The sequence below is a fragment of the Pantherophis guttatus genome, chromosome 10 (genome assembly GCF_059756535.1).
Source record: "Pantherophis guttatus breed Tessera chromosome 10, ASM5975653v1, whole genome shotgun sequence".
In the NCBI taxonomy this organism is placed as follows: domain Eukaryota; kingdom Metazoa; phylum Chordata; class Lepidosauria; order Squamata; family Colubridae; genus Pantherophis; species Pantherophis guttatus.
In genome coordinates, this window is record NC_142072.1 from 26,472,514 (window position 1) to 26,489,226 (window position 16,713).

The 16,713-nt window shown below is 44.1% G+C and overlaps 1 protein-coding gene across 3 annotated transcripts in view; it reads left to right on the forward strand.

Moving 5' to 3' along the window:
- The window catches only part of LOC148112429 (uncharacterized), a 63,683-nt gene that overhangs the window by 20,255 nt on the left and 26,715 nt on the right, over positions 1-16,713 (forward strand). For all 3 annotated transcript variants that reach the window (XR_015729505.1, XM_087876727.1, XM_087876726.1), the window contains exon 3: positions 10,254-10,354. Coding sequence is in view for 2 of the 3 variants with exons in the window: in XM_087876727.1 (XP_087732853.1) it covers positions 10,254-10,335 (82 nt within the window). In the remaining variant the exon portion in view is untranslated. The remainder of the gene's footprint in view (positions 1-10,253; positions 10,355-16,713) is intronic.

Consider the following 16,713-nt stretch of genomic DNA (forward strand, 5'->3'; position numbering starts at 1 on the left):
AGAACACCGCTTGGGGGGGGGGCGAAAGCCCTACTAAGCAGGTATATACAAAAGTATGAAGGCTATTGCTTAACGCATTGTAAGCCGCCCTGGGTCTCCGGAGAAGGGCGGCATATAAATCGAACCAATAAATAAACAAATAAATAAATTCTTAAGGTTCCTTTTAAAAAGTCACCCCCAAATTCACCACAATCATGAGCTGCCGCCCTATGCAAAAGAGGCTGGCACGGATGGAGCGTCATTCTTTCGCACCTGGCTCCTGGGCACACCTGCTTGGCTCATCACCTTCTGCCTCCCACGTGGCATTTGTGTGGTGCTACTCGTGCCCTGGTGAGATGCAGAACAGAGCGGGCCTGACAGCCTGGGGGAGAGACGGAGAAGCAGCAGCCGGAGGAGAAGCTATTTTGGCTACCAAGCAGGACCAGAATAGCCAGTTGCCTACACGTGAGAGCAGGTGGCTCTCTGAATTACGGCATCAGACTTTGCAGCAGATGGGCTGGAGGGGGAGAGGCAGCTAAGGGGGAGGGGGCCCCACTAAGCCAACTCCTCATGCTTCCTATAAATACTGCACAACCTCCCAGCTCCCTGCTGAAACTGACGTTGTTAACTGGTCTCCCGGTCCCACCGGGAAAAGACTGAGCTGCAGTACCGAAGAAGGGAGGAGGTGTCAGCGGCACCCTCAGCCCCTTCCTCTTGAGCTCCCAGCTCTTTGTTGCAGAAAAGGATTTGCCTTTTCATCCAGGGGCCTCATTTCCATGTTCAGGAGAAGGAGCTCTGAAGATTTTAACAAGGTTGAGCACAAGATTCCCAGCTAGGTTTCAAAGCACCCGGAAGAGACGGCGGTAACAAGGCCAAGAAGCAAATCACCCGCTTTGTGTACATTGCATGGTTGCTGGTTGCGGTACAACACACAATCGTTATCAAATCATCAGCATCTGGGTGTAGTCCTGTGCAAAGTCCATCTTGGTGGTGAATGGCAATATTTAAAAGCTCCAAAGCTCTGGAAACAAAAGGCTTCTTCTCTGCATTTCAGAGAGAGAAAAAAACCCCCACCAGGCGGAATTCCTGTCTGAGCTGGATAAAGCCCTGGATATTGCTGAATTTTTCCCTTGATCACAAGGAAGCAGCAATCAAATCACTGTGGCTCTTGGTGAAAAAGTTGGACTGCAATTCCCAAAATTCCTAGCCATCTTGGGAACAGCAGTTCTATAAATCTAGAGCACGCAGAGTGGGCAAAGCTGTTCAAAAGGTTAGTTTGGTAAGTTGGACTTCATGGTACTGCAGTTGAAACCAAACCAATGAAAAGGCAATTTTCAACAAGAGTGTTTCCACCTTAAACTTAACCACTGGATTCCTGTACCTAACCCAGCTGGAAACAAACTTAAAACTCCCTTTCCAGATTAAAACCTCTTCCATTGCATTGGTCCCAGTGATGGCCTGGGAGGCAAAGCGCATGCACGAAGCGAACTGGTGGGAACACTGGTTGAAACCAACCACTGACCTGGAGTCCTGGGGTTTCAGCTGCAGCCAACTCAGGCAAATCTCATTCACCTTACAAGAAAGGAACTATTGGTGATTCTTTACATGCTGTTCCTGCCTTGGGGGAAGGGCAAAACCTCTCAGTAGTGACCCCTGACCTTTGGGACGCCCCCCCCCTCGAAGATCCTGCAGGCCCCTACCTTCCCAGCCTTCCAGAAAGTTGGAGACCTGGCTTTTCCCTCAAACCTTGTGGTGATTGCGTATAGGTAGTCCTTGACTTACAACCACAATGGAGCCTGGATTTTCTGTCATAAATCATGACGGTCATACGTCAAGGCACCCCTGTGACCAACCTGATTTTACAATTTTTTGTGGTTGTTGTTAAGTGAGCACCATAGTTGTTAAGTGAAGCAGTGTAATAGACAACGATGAATCTGCATACAGACGAAAGGTTGAACAACTAGCCTTGTGGTGCAATCAGAACAATCTTTAACTAAATACATAGAAATGATGGTAGATTTTAGGAGAAACCCTCCTATACTACCACCTCTTACAGTACTAGACAACATAGTATCAACAGTAGAGACCTTCAAGTTTCTAGGTTCCATCATATCTCAAGACCTAAAATGGACACCTAACATCAAAAACGTCATCAAAAAACCACAACAAAGAATGTTCTTTCTGCACCAACTCAGAAAGCTCGAACTGCCCAAGGAGCTGTTGATTCAGTTCTACAGAAGAATCATTGAGTCTGTCATCTGCACCTCCATAACTGTCTGGTTTGGCTCTGCAACCCAACAAGACAAACACAGACTTCAACGGATAATTAGAACTGCAGAAAAAACAATGGCTACCAACCTGCCTTCCATTGAGGACCTGTGTACTGCACGAGTCAAAAAGAGAGCTGTGAAAATACCTACAGGCCCCTCACATCCTGGACATAAACTGTTTCAACTCATACTCTCAAAACGACACTATAGAGCACTGCACACCAGAACAACTAGACACAAGAACAGTTTTTCCCCCGAATACCATCATTCTGCTTAACAACTAATTCCCACAACACTGTCGAATTATTTACTAAGTCTGTATTACTATTATTCTTCTCATCCTTCCTAGTACTTCTCTCTTCCCACTTATGACTATAACCATGTTGCTTGTATCTTTACAATTTATCTTTACAATTGTTTTATTTGTTTCCTAGTATGATTTGATTGCTTATATTAGTAACCTATGACTATCACTAAGTGTTGTATCTTATGATTCTTGATGAATGTATTTTATTTTTCTTTATGTACACTAAGAGCGTATGCACCAAAGACAAATTCCTTGTGTGTCCAATCACACTTGGCCAATAAAAAAATTCTATTCTATTCTCTTCTTCTATTCTATTCTGTGGGAATTTTTTCCTGGAAACCCACCCCAAAGGCTGGAAACTGGCAAAAAAGTTGGAAATCCACTGCACAACACTGCACAACACTGCAACCAGCTCTAAAGCTATAAAGGTGAGTTGGTTGCCAAGACCCAAAATGTGATCATGACACTGTGTGTGTGTGTTTGTGTGTGTGTGTATGCGCACACATACACATGCATGTATCTCTGAAACCAGATCAACAATAGGTTTTGTGGGGCGGGGTAGTGTCCATCATAACTTTCAATGTTTGCCAAGCAACCAGTTGTTAAGCAAGAACTACCTGTAAAATCATGGTTTGCTTGACTGTGGTTCATGGATTCAATCTGGGTTCACACGACCTCAAACATGCTTTAGAACAGTGTTTCTCAACCTTGGAAACTTGAAGATGGGAGTTCTGGGAGTTGAAGTCCACCCATCTTCAAGCTTCCAAGGTTGAGAAACACTGCTTTAGAAGCCAAGTTAGCAAATTCAAACAAACCACATGGTGCGATTATTAACTAAGCTCCTAATCTTTCTTCCCATCTCCCATCTCTTTTTTTATTTCATCTTACCACCATGTCACATTATTTCCCTTTTCTCAGAACTGTTAACAAACAGTTTGCAAAAGTGAACTCTAATAAACAAAATTGCTGAATATAATACAGTTGTGAAGGAAAGGAAGGGCCATGAACGGGTGTGGGAGAAAGCACACAAATTTTAGTTCAATTTATCGGAAAGTTATTTAAAAAAAAAAAAAAGCTAGAAACAAACTTCTGTCTTGTTTTTAGAATTTTTGGGCTTTGTCAAGATTAGTCACGAAGGTTAATCTGGATTTCTGCTCTTGTAAAACCCACGGTCTCGTGGCTGGGGCTGAACCTAGCAACTGTGTTGTGAGCCCTTTGCTCTGGAAAAGGGCTTCTTGGTTTTCATGGTAGATAATGCAAATACCCAGCTGCATCACAGCCTCTAGGAGGAAGTACATGTGGTTTAACCACAAAGATGGCAAGTGGGGGTTACTGTGGGATTGTCAAGCAAGTCAGAATAGCAGCCACAACTGTGCAGTTGAAGCTCCACATATTATCTTTTTATGTGCAACACACATAATCTTGACTTTACAAGAGAATATTCGTAGCTCAGGTTTGAACTGTGAGACCCCTGGTGCTCTCTGAACTTGGTGGTTTTCTTGCAGACATTTCATTACCCAACTGGGTAACTTCATCAGTGTTAGAAGGAAGTGAGGTTTACTGTCTGGTTATATACCAGTGGTTTGTCTTGGTAGTGCCTTGATTAGGCTGTTGTTTATTGTTTGATAGTTTGTCTGAGTTGGTAATTTTTGATTTGGATATTGCGTAGTTCTTGATTCTGAAGAGGTTGCTTAGTTGGGTAATTCCCCAGATAGCATGCTGGTTGAGTTGAAGTCCACACAACTTAAAGTGTCCAAGGCAGTGGTGGGTTGCCCCCGGTTCGGACCAGTTCGCAAAAACCGGTAGTAAAACCGGTGGGAGGCTCCGCCCACTGCCCTGGATGTTGTCATAGGCCAGTGATGGCTAACCTTTTTGCCGTCGTGTGCCAAAATCGGGGGAAAGCGGGGGGGGGTCATGCGTGCATGTGCCCACACCCATAATTCAATGCACCCCCCCATGCATGCACAAGGGAACCCCCCCGCACTCCCCCCACTTTTGGCACATGATAGCATGGTGGACCCGGTAAGCCTGTTTTTCGCCCTCCTCAGGCTCCAGAGCCTTTCTAGGAGCCTGGGGAGGGCGAAAGCGGCCTTTCCCACCCCCGTGGAGGCACTCCAGAGGCCAGAAACGGCCCATTTGCCAACTTCTGGTGAGCCCGGAAGTCTCGTTTTTCATTCTCCCCAGGTCCAGACCCTTTCTAGGAGCCTGGGAAGGGCGACAATGGCCTCCCCCCCGGAGGCCCTCCGTTTTCTGACTTCCACTCCCACTGGAGCTGAGTTACAGCAATGCTCACGTGCCCACTGATATGGCTCCGTGTGTCACCTGTGGCTCCTGTGCCATAGGTTCGCCATCACAGTCATAGGTGATCTGCGCATGCGCAGAAGCTTGGTGCATGTGCGCACGAGCGAAGCAATTGCATGCACGAGATCCCGTTGCAAACCAGTAGTAAAGGTAAGTAGAACCCACTTCTGGTCCAAGGTATACATTGGCATAATACATTGACATAAGCTCACAGTGGTCAACCAATTGCCATAAAAGCATACTGTCATCTCAGCAGATGGCCTTCAAAAAGCAATCACATTGCCATCAAGGCTGATAGACACTGATCCCCCACATTGGCCTCAAGATCTAGATCAAATCAAGAAATCCACTTCGTATGGCAACTACATTTATTAAGAGTGGCTATGGTAACCAAATCCCAATCTTCCAAGACTGATTCTGTTTTATCCCCTCCCTTTCTTTTAAGCATGTGAATGTCTGAAAGATTTATGCATAGCTTCTTCCTTGTTTGGGCTTAGGTATTGTTTCCCTTCAGATCTTCCTTCTCGCCATCAAGGCCATCCTCTTTACTCTCTATATCCCATGACTTCCAGGAATTGGCCCAACTCTTTTGGGAGGTAGCCAAGCTGGTGGCCAACACATCTCATGGCAGCACAGCTTCTCACGCTATTGGGTGCCTTGCTACCTTCAACTGCTCATATATCAGCACAGCCCAGAAGAGACTCTGGTACAATTCCAGCCACATCCACAAATGGCTTTGCTTCAATACTGCGCCCACCTTCACCTTGGCTTCCTCATTCTCCACCACCAAACCAACCCACCACAGTCCCTTCTCTACTAGCTTCTGAGACTTTTTTCCTGTCCCTTTGAGCCAGGGGTGAAATCCAACAGGTTCTGACAGGTTCTGGAGAACTGGTAGTGGAAATTTTCAGCAGTTTGGAGAACCAGCAAATACCACCTCTGGCTGGCCCCAGAGTGGGGTGGGAATGGAGATTTTGCAGTATCCTTCCCCTGCCATGCCCACCAAGCCACACCACACCCACCAAGCCACGCCCACAGAACCAGTAGTAAAAAAAATTGGATTTCACCACTGTTTTGAGCCACCTTTTTTTTTTACTTCTGACAACTGCCTAGACTAGTCTCTGCAATTTTCTTGACAATAGTTTGGAAGTGGTGTGCCATCACCTGCTTCTCTGTAGGGCTGAGAGAGAGGGACTGGCCCAAGATCACCCAGCTGGCTTTGTGCCTAAGGTGGGACTAGAACTCACAATCCCACGTTCTAGTCTGGTGCCTTCATCATTCCACTAAAAGGACACAATTAGCTGGTTTGAAATCAAGGTAGCACCTTCCTTTGATATCACTATTGAGTCACCACCATTTTCCTCAATGGCCACTACAGGTAGTCCTCGAGTTACAACAGTTTATTTAGTGACAGTTCAAAGTTATGATGACTTATGAAAAAACTGACATGACCATTTTTCACACTAAGGATCATTACAGCATCCCCATTTATTTATTTATTTATTGGTTCGATTTATATGCCGCCCTCCTCCGGAGACTCAGGGCGGCTTACAATGTGTTAAGCAATAGCCTTCATGCTTTTGTATATACCTGCTTAGTAGGGCTTTTGCCCCCCCCCCAAGCGGTGTTCTTTTTTTATACAAAGTCAGCTTATTGCCCCCACAATCCGGGTCCTCATTTTACCTACCTCGGAAGGATGGAAGGCTGAGTCAACCTTGAGCCTGGTGAGATTTGAACTTGCAGTAATTGCAGGCAGCTGGTGCTACTTAACAGCGCTTTGGTCTGCTGCGCCACCAAGGCTCATGATCACATCACTTACATTTGGATGCTTGACAACTGATTCACATTTAGGATGGTCCCAGTGCCATGCAATCCCCTTTTGTGACCTTCTGACAAGCAAAGTCAATGGGGAAACCAGATTCACTTAACTAATTTAAGAACTGCAGTGATTCGCTTAACAAATGTGGTGAGAAAAGTTGTAAAATGGGACAAAACTCACTAAATTACTCACTTAACAACTTAACAACCCAACCAAAACAGGTCTCAAGACCATCAGCCTCATTAGATGCCATCATCACCATGGCTCCCTTCCAGTTTCAAATAACATTCCCCAGTGTCCAGAAAGACTTCATCAACTTTAGCACTTCTTCATCCCTTCTCCTGCACCAACCCAGCTTATCATCTTTCTTCCCTACAATTCAGGAGAAACTTTTACCATTGTTACTAACTCAAAAAGAAGAAATAGCAGAAACAGCATCTAAGGAAACATTAACAGCCTTTGCATAAAAAGAGTTCCCCTTTAGTGATTAAAAAAAAAAATAGTTGAGGAAGCTGGTCAGAAAACAACAAACAAAGCAATAGGGTGAGTACCAGAGCCCCAAAATTCAGCATGAAAAATGAAGAGGATATCCTTACTAAAAATGTATTTATCATTTTAGGAAGTTCGCATGGCTGCCCATGTTAAATAACTACTGTAACTGTGGGCAATGATCTTTCAATTTATAAGAAAACAATCTTTTAAAAAGCCCATGAACAAAGTTAAAAAGAATCCAGCAGAGGGAAGAGAGAATTGAGGCATTCTATGAAACGCTTTCAGAAAACAAGCATGTGTAAATTGGACTCTGCTAATATTTTAGCCTTGAGGCCTGAGAACAAAACCAATTATTTATAGCCATCCAGAAGGCCATAGAGTTGAGATTCTCCAAATCTCCTCCCCCTCCCCCCTCCTCCTCCTCGTCCCCCTCCTGCGCCTCCTCCTCCTCCCCCTCCTCCTCCTCCTCCTCCTCCTCCTCCAAATATTTGCAATATTTTCCATTTTAACAGCCCATGTGAATGATGTTTTTAAATGTTATCTAATTCTGGGTTTTATTTAATTGACCAAACTAAGTAATAATTTTAATTAGCAATTTTATGATGTTTGTGTGTCTATATTTTTCTTGACTGTACACCACCTTGAGTCCTACGGGAGAAAGGCGGTATAGAAATATAATAAATAAATAAATAAATAAATAAATAAATAAATAAATAAATAAATAAATAAATGGCAGACGTAGAATCTGCTGGCCATCCTCACTAAGGATGGAGGTCAAGAGGCCCAGAAAATCATCTTAGTCTAGATGGCAGCTGTTAGTCCTTTGAGGTAGACCAGGCTAGGAAGCCACATGACAAAATTTCCTAATTGGGTCTACGGTACCTTGAAGGGTTGACATCACCAGAGGAACAACAGGCCAGGTTGTTATATAAGGGCCACTGACCACAAAGGGGGAAAGATCTTGCAACCCTTTTCCTGAAAATAGTTCTTAAATACACAAAGCATGTGTACAAATAACTGGGAAGCAAGCAAGGCTCCCAGACACATGCAGGAACAAAATTTTGTTCAAGCAATGTCAATGCTCCAATGGTAAAAATGATGCTCTTTTCGGGTAGCTGACTATTTTTAGAAAGTTGAGGATGGAGAAGGGCCCCCAACCTGAAACCCATCTGAACACACTCTGTCCCTCAACCAGGGGTGAAATGCTCCCGGTTTGGACCGGATCACCTGATCCGGTAGCGATGGAGGTGGGTGATTCGGAGAACCGGTAGCAAAAATCCCTGCCTCCCCCCCACCATGCCCAGCTCAGCTGCACGATCATCAGAGGCTTTTTTTCTTTTAAATGCCTCTAACAATCCAAGCTGAGTTGCCTGATCGTCAGAGGCATTTAAAGAAAAAAAGCCTCTGCCGATCAGGCAATTCAGCTGGGATCGTCAGAGCCTTTTGAAAGCATTTTTTCACCGAAGAGGTTGTAGAAAAAATGGTTTTAAAAGAAAAAAAAAAAAAAGGCCACGCCCACCGTCACATTACCCCCCAAACCACACCCACAGAACCAGTAGTTACAATTTATAGATTTCACCACTGCCCTCAACTGTGTATCTAAAGAGACTCCAGTTTATTTCTTTGAGTTTTTTATAAATTTTATTAAAGTTTTAAAAAAGAACATTAAAAACTAATGCAAACTATAAAGAGTAGTAAAGAAAGGAAGGAAGAAAAAAGAAAAAAGCAAGCGTACAGAAAGAAGGAACAGAAATAGAAAAAAGCTTCCAATTTCCTTTGCATCAAAATAAGTGCAATTACAAAATTATCTCTTACTTTGATTACAAAAAAGCTTACTCTCTTCTATTATCCATTTTTTCCCTAATCATCAAAACCACAAATCATGTGCATTTTTCCCCGTTTCATGCAAAAAGTCTACCGAGGTTTCCCATCAGCCATAAATGTAGATTTATTTTCTCTAATCAAGGAGGATAATTTAGCCATTTCTGCAAGTTCTGTCATGTTCCCCAACCATTCCTCTGTTGTGCGTAGTGTTAACCCTTTAAAGCCACTTTCAACTAAGAGGTTTCAGATTGATTTGTTTGCTTGGTGTTTTAACAATAACAAGTTATGGGGCAGGCAAGGTTAGCCCATTGTGGCCAGAGGTTCAGGCACAGCCAGGGCTTTGTTACAGACTTCCAGGCAGTAAACCAGTGGTGAAATCCAATTTTTTTTACTACCGGTTCTGTGGGTGTGGCTTGGTGGGCGTGGTTTGGTGGGCATGGCAGGAGAAGGATACTGCAAAATCCCCATTCCCTCCCCACTCCAGTGGAAGGATACTGCAAAATCCCCATTCCCTCCTTACTCCTGGGGGAAGGATACTGCAAAATCTCCATTCCCTCCCCACTCCAGTGGAAGGATACTGCAAAATCCCCATTCCCTCCTTACTCCTGGGGGACGGACATTGCAAAATCTCCATTCCCTCCCCACTCCAGGGGAAGGATATTGCAAAATCTCCATTCCCTCCCCACTCCAGGGGACGGACATTGCAAAATCTCCATTCCCTCCCCACTCCAGGGGAAGGATACTGCAAAATCCCCATTCCCTCCCCACTCCTGGGGGAAGGATACTGCAAAATCTCCATTCCCACTCCACTCCAGGGGGAAGGATATTGCAAAATCTCCATTCCCTCCCCACTCCAGGGGAAGGATACTGCAAAATCTCCATTCCCTCCCCACTCCTGGGGGAAGGATATTGCAAAATCCCCATTCCCACCCCACTCTGGGGCCAGCCAGAGGTGGTATTTGCCAGTTCTCTGAACTACTCAAAATTTCCGCTATTGGTTCTCCAGAACCTGTCAGAACCTGCTAGAATTCACCCCTGCAGTAAACTCAAAAGGCTCAGTTCCTGGGAAGATACTGGATGGCTGTGCGATGCCTTCCATTTCATAGGAAGCCAGATATGCTGGTTGGGTTAGACGAGGGTTGCCGACACTTCCACTGGTCCTTGTTTCTGAGCAGAAGGTCCCAATAGAGGACCCCATCATAGGAGGATCCAGCTGGCAGATCCTTTGTTCTCTTGGTCAGTGATGGACTTTCTCTTGTAGATGGAAAAACCGCTGGCAATACCTGAACTATTACTACCTGGGCAAGAGGCCCTCCCGCCGCTTCCTCCGGGCGAACTTCTGAACTCGATCCAAAGTTTCTGGTAAGTAGAAAAGGCTGATTGAAGTGAAACCACAAGGAAAAGGGGGGTGGTGGTGGTAGGGGAATCTAGGCTGCAAATGGCTCCAGAGAGGTCCCATCTGGGTGTGTGTGGAATCTCTTTGTACCCTCCTTGGAAGATGCAGTCAGCCTTCTTTGCACAACATCCCTGATGTTGAGCGATCAGCCTTCAACAACCTGCTCTTCTGTCTTGGACTGACTCTCCAATTCCTGAGCCGGTTTCTGGCAGGAAGTGCTGGGAAGCAGAACCTAACACAAGAGGCAAGGCAGGGATAGGCTGGTTGGCGGTCATTCTCAGCCAAGGGTGGATCCAGGTTGAGAGGCATCCTGGGGGGTGGTGTGGGAGATTAGGGGAGAAAATTCTGAAAGCCTCCTTGTGTCCTTGTGATACAAGAGCAAAGTTTGAAGGTAGAGATAACTCATCCAAGTTCATCTCCATCCTCAACTTTGGAAACTCCTAGTATGCTTTGGAGTTAGACATCCTTGCTTAGTGCAACCTACTTTGCAGGGTGGTTGTTGTAGAAATATTGGAAGAGGGAGGGCTCTGCATCCTTCATCTTGCTTTTAAAGGGCAAGTGAGATATATATCTAACAAAAAAATAATGATAAATAAATCATTCCAGTCCTTAACTGCAGGAATTGGCACGTCAGTTAATATACAGCTAGTCCTCTTCTTATGACCATTTGTTTAATGACAGTTTGAAGTTACTGTGGTGCTGAAAAAAGTGGATTACGACCTGTCCTCACGCTTAGGATCATTGCAGTATCCCCATGCTCAGATTATCAAAATTCAGGCACTTGGTAACTGGCATATATTTATGACAGTTATAGCATCCCAGGTCCCTTGATCACCATTAGCGACCTTCCGGGGGGGGGCAAGGGGGGGGGGCAAGATGGGAGGGCTTCCAACAAGCAAAGTCAGTGAGGGAAGCCAGATTCGCTTTAGGACACATAATTAACTCAACAATCATGGGCAAAATGGTCATAAAATTGGGTGTGGGTCACTTAACGACTGCAGAATGCATCACTAAGCAGTGGAAATGCCATTGGGATTTTGGTCATAAGTCAAGCACCACCTATAAAAGGATCAGAATTGAAAGATCAACCAGGGAAGCTCTTCCCCTGGGCTCAGGAATGCAAATGCTGCAGCAAAGTTAAAGAATCTGGCTGACTATCTGCTTTGCCCTTGAAGTTTGTTCACCTGAAATCTCTTAACACAGGATTAAGGACTGGATCCACTGATACAACAACTTTTACCCTGGCCAGTTCCTCATCGTACAGTCAGTCTTCAGTGAAGCTGGAAACTGGTTTCCTGTGTTTTGCTTAAAAACCACACAGAATACCGCTACTGTATCTGTCATCTCTCGAATCTCATCTCCCCCCCCCCACCCCAGCCCAAATCCTACACTTGCCAAAAAATGTGAGAGGAAGAACAGGCCTGTTTTTCTCCTTTTCTCACAATACTTGAGCCCCGGGAGTTCACACAACGAAGCCGAATGGTAAAGGATTCAGCACAGAAAAAAGGAAGTGCAGTTGAACTTTTACTGTCAATTAGAATTGCCTTTGAAGAGTGAATTATTATTTTTTTAGAAAAAGTTTTTTTTATTTTTTTAAAAACACAAACATAAAACACATCTTTTCCAAAACGAAGCATTGATCCGGTCACAAATTTATACAAATCACTAACAAATCATTAACTTCCAATTAACACAACTTTACTCAGTTATTTTCCTAAATTCTATCAATTTAACTATGGCATTATCCCCAAAAACCTGTTACTTAAACCAAATATCATTCCACTTTTCTCTTCCTTTTTACTTAGATGGATATATTTTGACAATATAAATCATTACAGTTATTATAAACATTTTAAAAAAATATTTAATCCTAACACAATCATTTCATTTTTACTATTCCTAACATAGTCATTTTTATTTTTTAGCTGTTAATTCCAACATAATCCTTTTATTGAAAAGTGAATTTTGATCACCTGACCAGGGGAATGCTGCAAAGGTCGTAAATCACATTTTTCAGTGCCGTTGCAACTTGGTCACTAAACAAACTGTTATAAATTGAGGACTACCTGTAGTCTATAAAATTCGCTTTTATTCATTAAAATTTAATCTGTACGTGTTCCCAGAGGCTGATGTGATTGGCATTCCCAGGGCTCCCTTCACCTCCTCTGTTCATGATGCCAAACTATTCTGAATAGGGATAGGCTGGGGAAGAAAATTTTAATATACATCTCAATAGGATTTTTTTTTTCATTCTTTCCCCTGATTTAAACTTTGTAAGGAGACCGAGATGCTATTTACTCCAACCCTCATTTATCTGCCAGGAATATTCAAATCTTGGGGGCACCATCACCACCTGAAGATTGTATGGATTTTATAGCTTTATTCAACAACTCCAAATGTATTAAAAGCAAGCAACAGTGGCTGCAGCAATTACACCAATTAGAACAGGGGTCTCCAACCTTGGCAACTTTAAGCCTGGAGGACTTCAACTCCCAGAATTGGAATTCTGGGAGTTGAAGTCCTCCAGGCTTAAAGTTGCCAAGGTTGGAGACTCCTGAATTAGAACAGGGATAATGCAGTATTAAATGTGTTGCACAATGTTCTTCAGTATTAACATGAATGAACTATTAACAATACAGTATATACTGTAAGACCTTATAATATATAACATGTATGTAATCCAAAAAAATAAATAACATACGGTAGTTCTCAACTTATGATCAGAATTTCCATGACTAAGCCAGGTGACTGTTAAGTGACGCATGCTCGATTTTCAACCTTTTTTGTTTTTTGGCCATAGTTGTTAAGCAAAGCAATACAGTTATTAAGTGAATGATGCAATCATTAAATGAACCTAAGCTTCCTTTGCTTGTCGGAAGCTTGCTGGGGAGGTCACAAATGTGTCGCTGAAACCGTCATAAATGCATGCCAATTTTTGCCCAAAGTTTGATCATGGGAATGCTGTGACAGTCGTAAGTGCAAGGACTGGCTGTAATTCACTTAGGAAATAGGACTACCTATTTTGAAACTTTAAAAAGCCTAGATGATGCGTTAATGGGTAGGACAATCCCAGAAGCCCTGACAGTAGAAGACGTCTAATCTGTTGAAAACATTGTAAGACTCCACTGGAACAAATTGGGGGAGGGGAGATGTCCCTTTCCACTGCTGTAGGCTCATTGCTTGGTTCTCCCCACCCCCGCCCCGCCCCACCCCCATTCTCAAGAAAAGGTAGCCTCCCTTGCAGGAAGTTTTGCCGTGATGCCTCCAGCCCAGCCGGAAATTCCTGTGGCCTGCTGGTGCTTGCAAGGTCCACACAGGAAACGGGCAGGATGGGCTACAATGGGTTATACTGCAGTCCAGTTAAGCCACAAGCCCCTTGGCCAGCCAACTCTAAGGCTGCCACCATCACCTGACTCCCACAGCTTGTCTCTTATGCCAGGGTGGGCAGATTTTGGCTTCAGAGCCAGGCAAAACAATATTCCAGCCACAGAAAAGGGCTGTTCCTTCTGTTCTGCAAAGCTCCTTCTCCAGCAGGAGGAAATCCAGAAAGGGTCAGTTTTGCGCACCTGCCTTTCAGCAGCATGCCAAAGGAGGGTTAAAAAAAAAGAGAAAGATAGCATGACTTCATTTGTTGTTATCCACATTCAAGTGAAAGGAAAGATTGCATAAAAGTATCTGATGAAATTTCCCCATTGCGTTTTTAAGAGAGACTCTTCTCGGCTACCAAAATGTTGCCTGCTCCTGCTTTATTTGAGGGGTTGTAAATGTTGGGGAACAGCTGCCCTTCAGTGACCCCTCTCCCCCAAAGGTTCTCCAAATGCTACCATTTGTTACTTCAACAAATTGAGAGATTGAGAAATCAGACCCAAGTTATGCATGTTGTCAAGTTAGATCAGGAGAGGCTGGGCAGAGACTGTGTGAGAGAGAGGGAGACAGAAGCATTCCTGCTTTCATGTTTAATACTGCAACTCCCCATGTCAAGAATATCTCCAAACTGCACTTTGGAAATGCTACAAATTGGGGGTGTCCTCAGGCTTCTTGAGTACCACCTGTGAACAACTTGGATGCAGAACAGCAGAAGCTATTCTTTTAAAACATGACCCATTGTTTAGTTTGGACATGGTAATAGTGTTTGAGCATATTATACGGTGTGAAGCTCTCCCCACAAGGCAGAAAAATGACATTTTGACAAGAAGCATTTGCAGGCTCTAAAGCAGTGCCCTTTTCTTAAGAGTTTTGTTTTGAAAGAATGTAAGTGTGCTGCAGCTGGCAAAAGAACCAATGCAATCCTGAGCTGCATTACCAGAGGGATAGCATCAAGATCATGTGAAGGGACTTAGCTCTATAATGCACTAGTAAGACCACATAACGCTGCATCCAGTTCTGGTCACCACAATGCAAAAAAGATGCTGAGACCCTAAAGAGAGTGTAGACAAGAGTAACAAAGATGATTAGGGGACTGGAGGCTAAACCATATGAAGAACAGTTAAGAGAACTAGATATCTCTAGTCTAGTCTAACAAAGAGAAGGACTGAAGCAGTGACATGATAGCAGTTTTTCAGTGCTTGAGGGGCTGTCACAGATAACCTGTTCTCCAAAACATCTGAGAGCAGGACAAGAAGTAATGATACAGATACAAATATAGATACAGATTAGCAGAGTTGGAAGGAACTTTGTAGGTCATCTAGTCCAACCCCCCGCCCAACAGACCCTACACTATTTTTTACATATGGCAGTCCCATCTCTTCTTGAAAGCTTTCCCACAACTTCTGAGTAGATGGAAGCATTAAAGATAGACCTAACCTAGATTTAAGGAGAAATTTCCTGTGAGTGGAATTAATCAGTAGAATCGCTTGCCTTCAGAAGTTGCGAGTGCTCCAACACTGGAAGTTTTTTTAAAAGAGATTGAACAGCTATTTTTCTGGAAATGTATATATAGGGTCTCTTGTTCGAGCAGGGGGTTGGACAAGAAGACCTCCAATATCTCCAAGACCTCCAATAACTCTGTTATTCTATGATTCTAAGTAAGAAAAATAGAGAACGTATCAAAAGACAAGGCAGTGAAATACAGACAGATCAATGACGAATCCAATGTATTGTGAGGACCACTGTCTTCTAAAGTAACTTTGAAGACTTAAGATATTGTCAAATATGTCAACTCCGCTTTCCGGAGACAATCTGAGTATCCCTATTGGGTTTAAAGCTGCCAAGGCTGGCTTAACATAGCAGCATCCTTTTCTCTTGCGTTTTGTTTTTTTTTTAAAGATGCTTTGACTATGCTCCAAAAATCTTTGGGCAGGGGGCTGTGCCCATCCACCTTGCAACTTGCAATGAAATTAACCCTTGCCACTCTGCTCCCACCTCGCTTGGAATTCCCCAGCAAACGGGGACTCTTTGGAGGTCACCTTTGGGGTGCACCCAGCAGCTGTTTCAGCCTGCCGGCGGTTGCTGTACTTTATGAATGATGGCATTATGTTTTGAGGTCGCTCCCCCTCCCAGCTTGACCTGTTATTTTACACTCCTGCTACCCTGGCTGCGTTTGATCATTTTTTGGCTGGAACTGCACCTGCTGCATGCTGGCAGAAGGAGGGAGGGAGGGAGGAGGACAGGTGCAGCTCCAGACTCTGCCTGCTGCCAGATGCTCAGGCCCAGAGGAGTCGGGGGAGAATTCTGGCAGCCCAGCCTACTCCTGGCAAGGAGGCCACAATGGTGCACTCCAGAGCAATTCTGGCATCTCTGTAGTGTGCAGCGATGAAGGCTGACCTTGGAGTAAACAGGCAATACCTGGTTGGGCCAATTCCACGAGTCACTAAGGTTGGAGATGTTGTAAAAGGAGAGCTGGGTTCAGCAAAAAATCAGGAGGAATCCAGTAGCACTTTTTCAAACTGACATGTTTGACCACTTTAAGATCCTTGGCTCAAGGCAAAGGATCAGGTTGCAGGGGGCTTGGAAGTCCCTTGCAGACACCCTGGCAGGGTAGTTTAGAGCTAAAATCCAGCACATCGGAGGAATGTCTGAGGATGCTGATAGAGACAGTGGCTGCCTAATTTAATGAAAGGATGGATAATACGTCAGCTATTAGTCCTCTGAACATCTAAGTAGGATTTGATCTCATTGGTCCTCAGATGGAAAAGCCAGAATATTCTAGGTTGTGAACTAAACTGGAAGTGGCCAAACCACCCCAGCAAACTGACTCTGACTAGTTGTCAAGCATATTTCATCAGTGTGTTGAGTGGACACCAGCAGATGAGCTGAATTCAAAAGCATCTTCACCTTGATCCTGGAAAAAGGGGAACCGTGAATCAGGATGAAGCAATGGATGGAG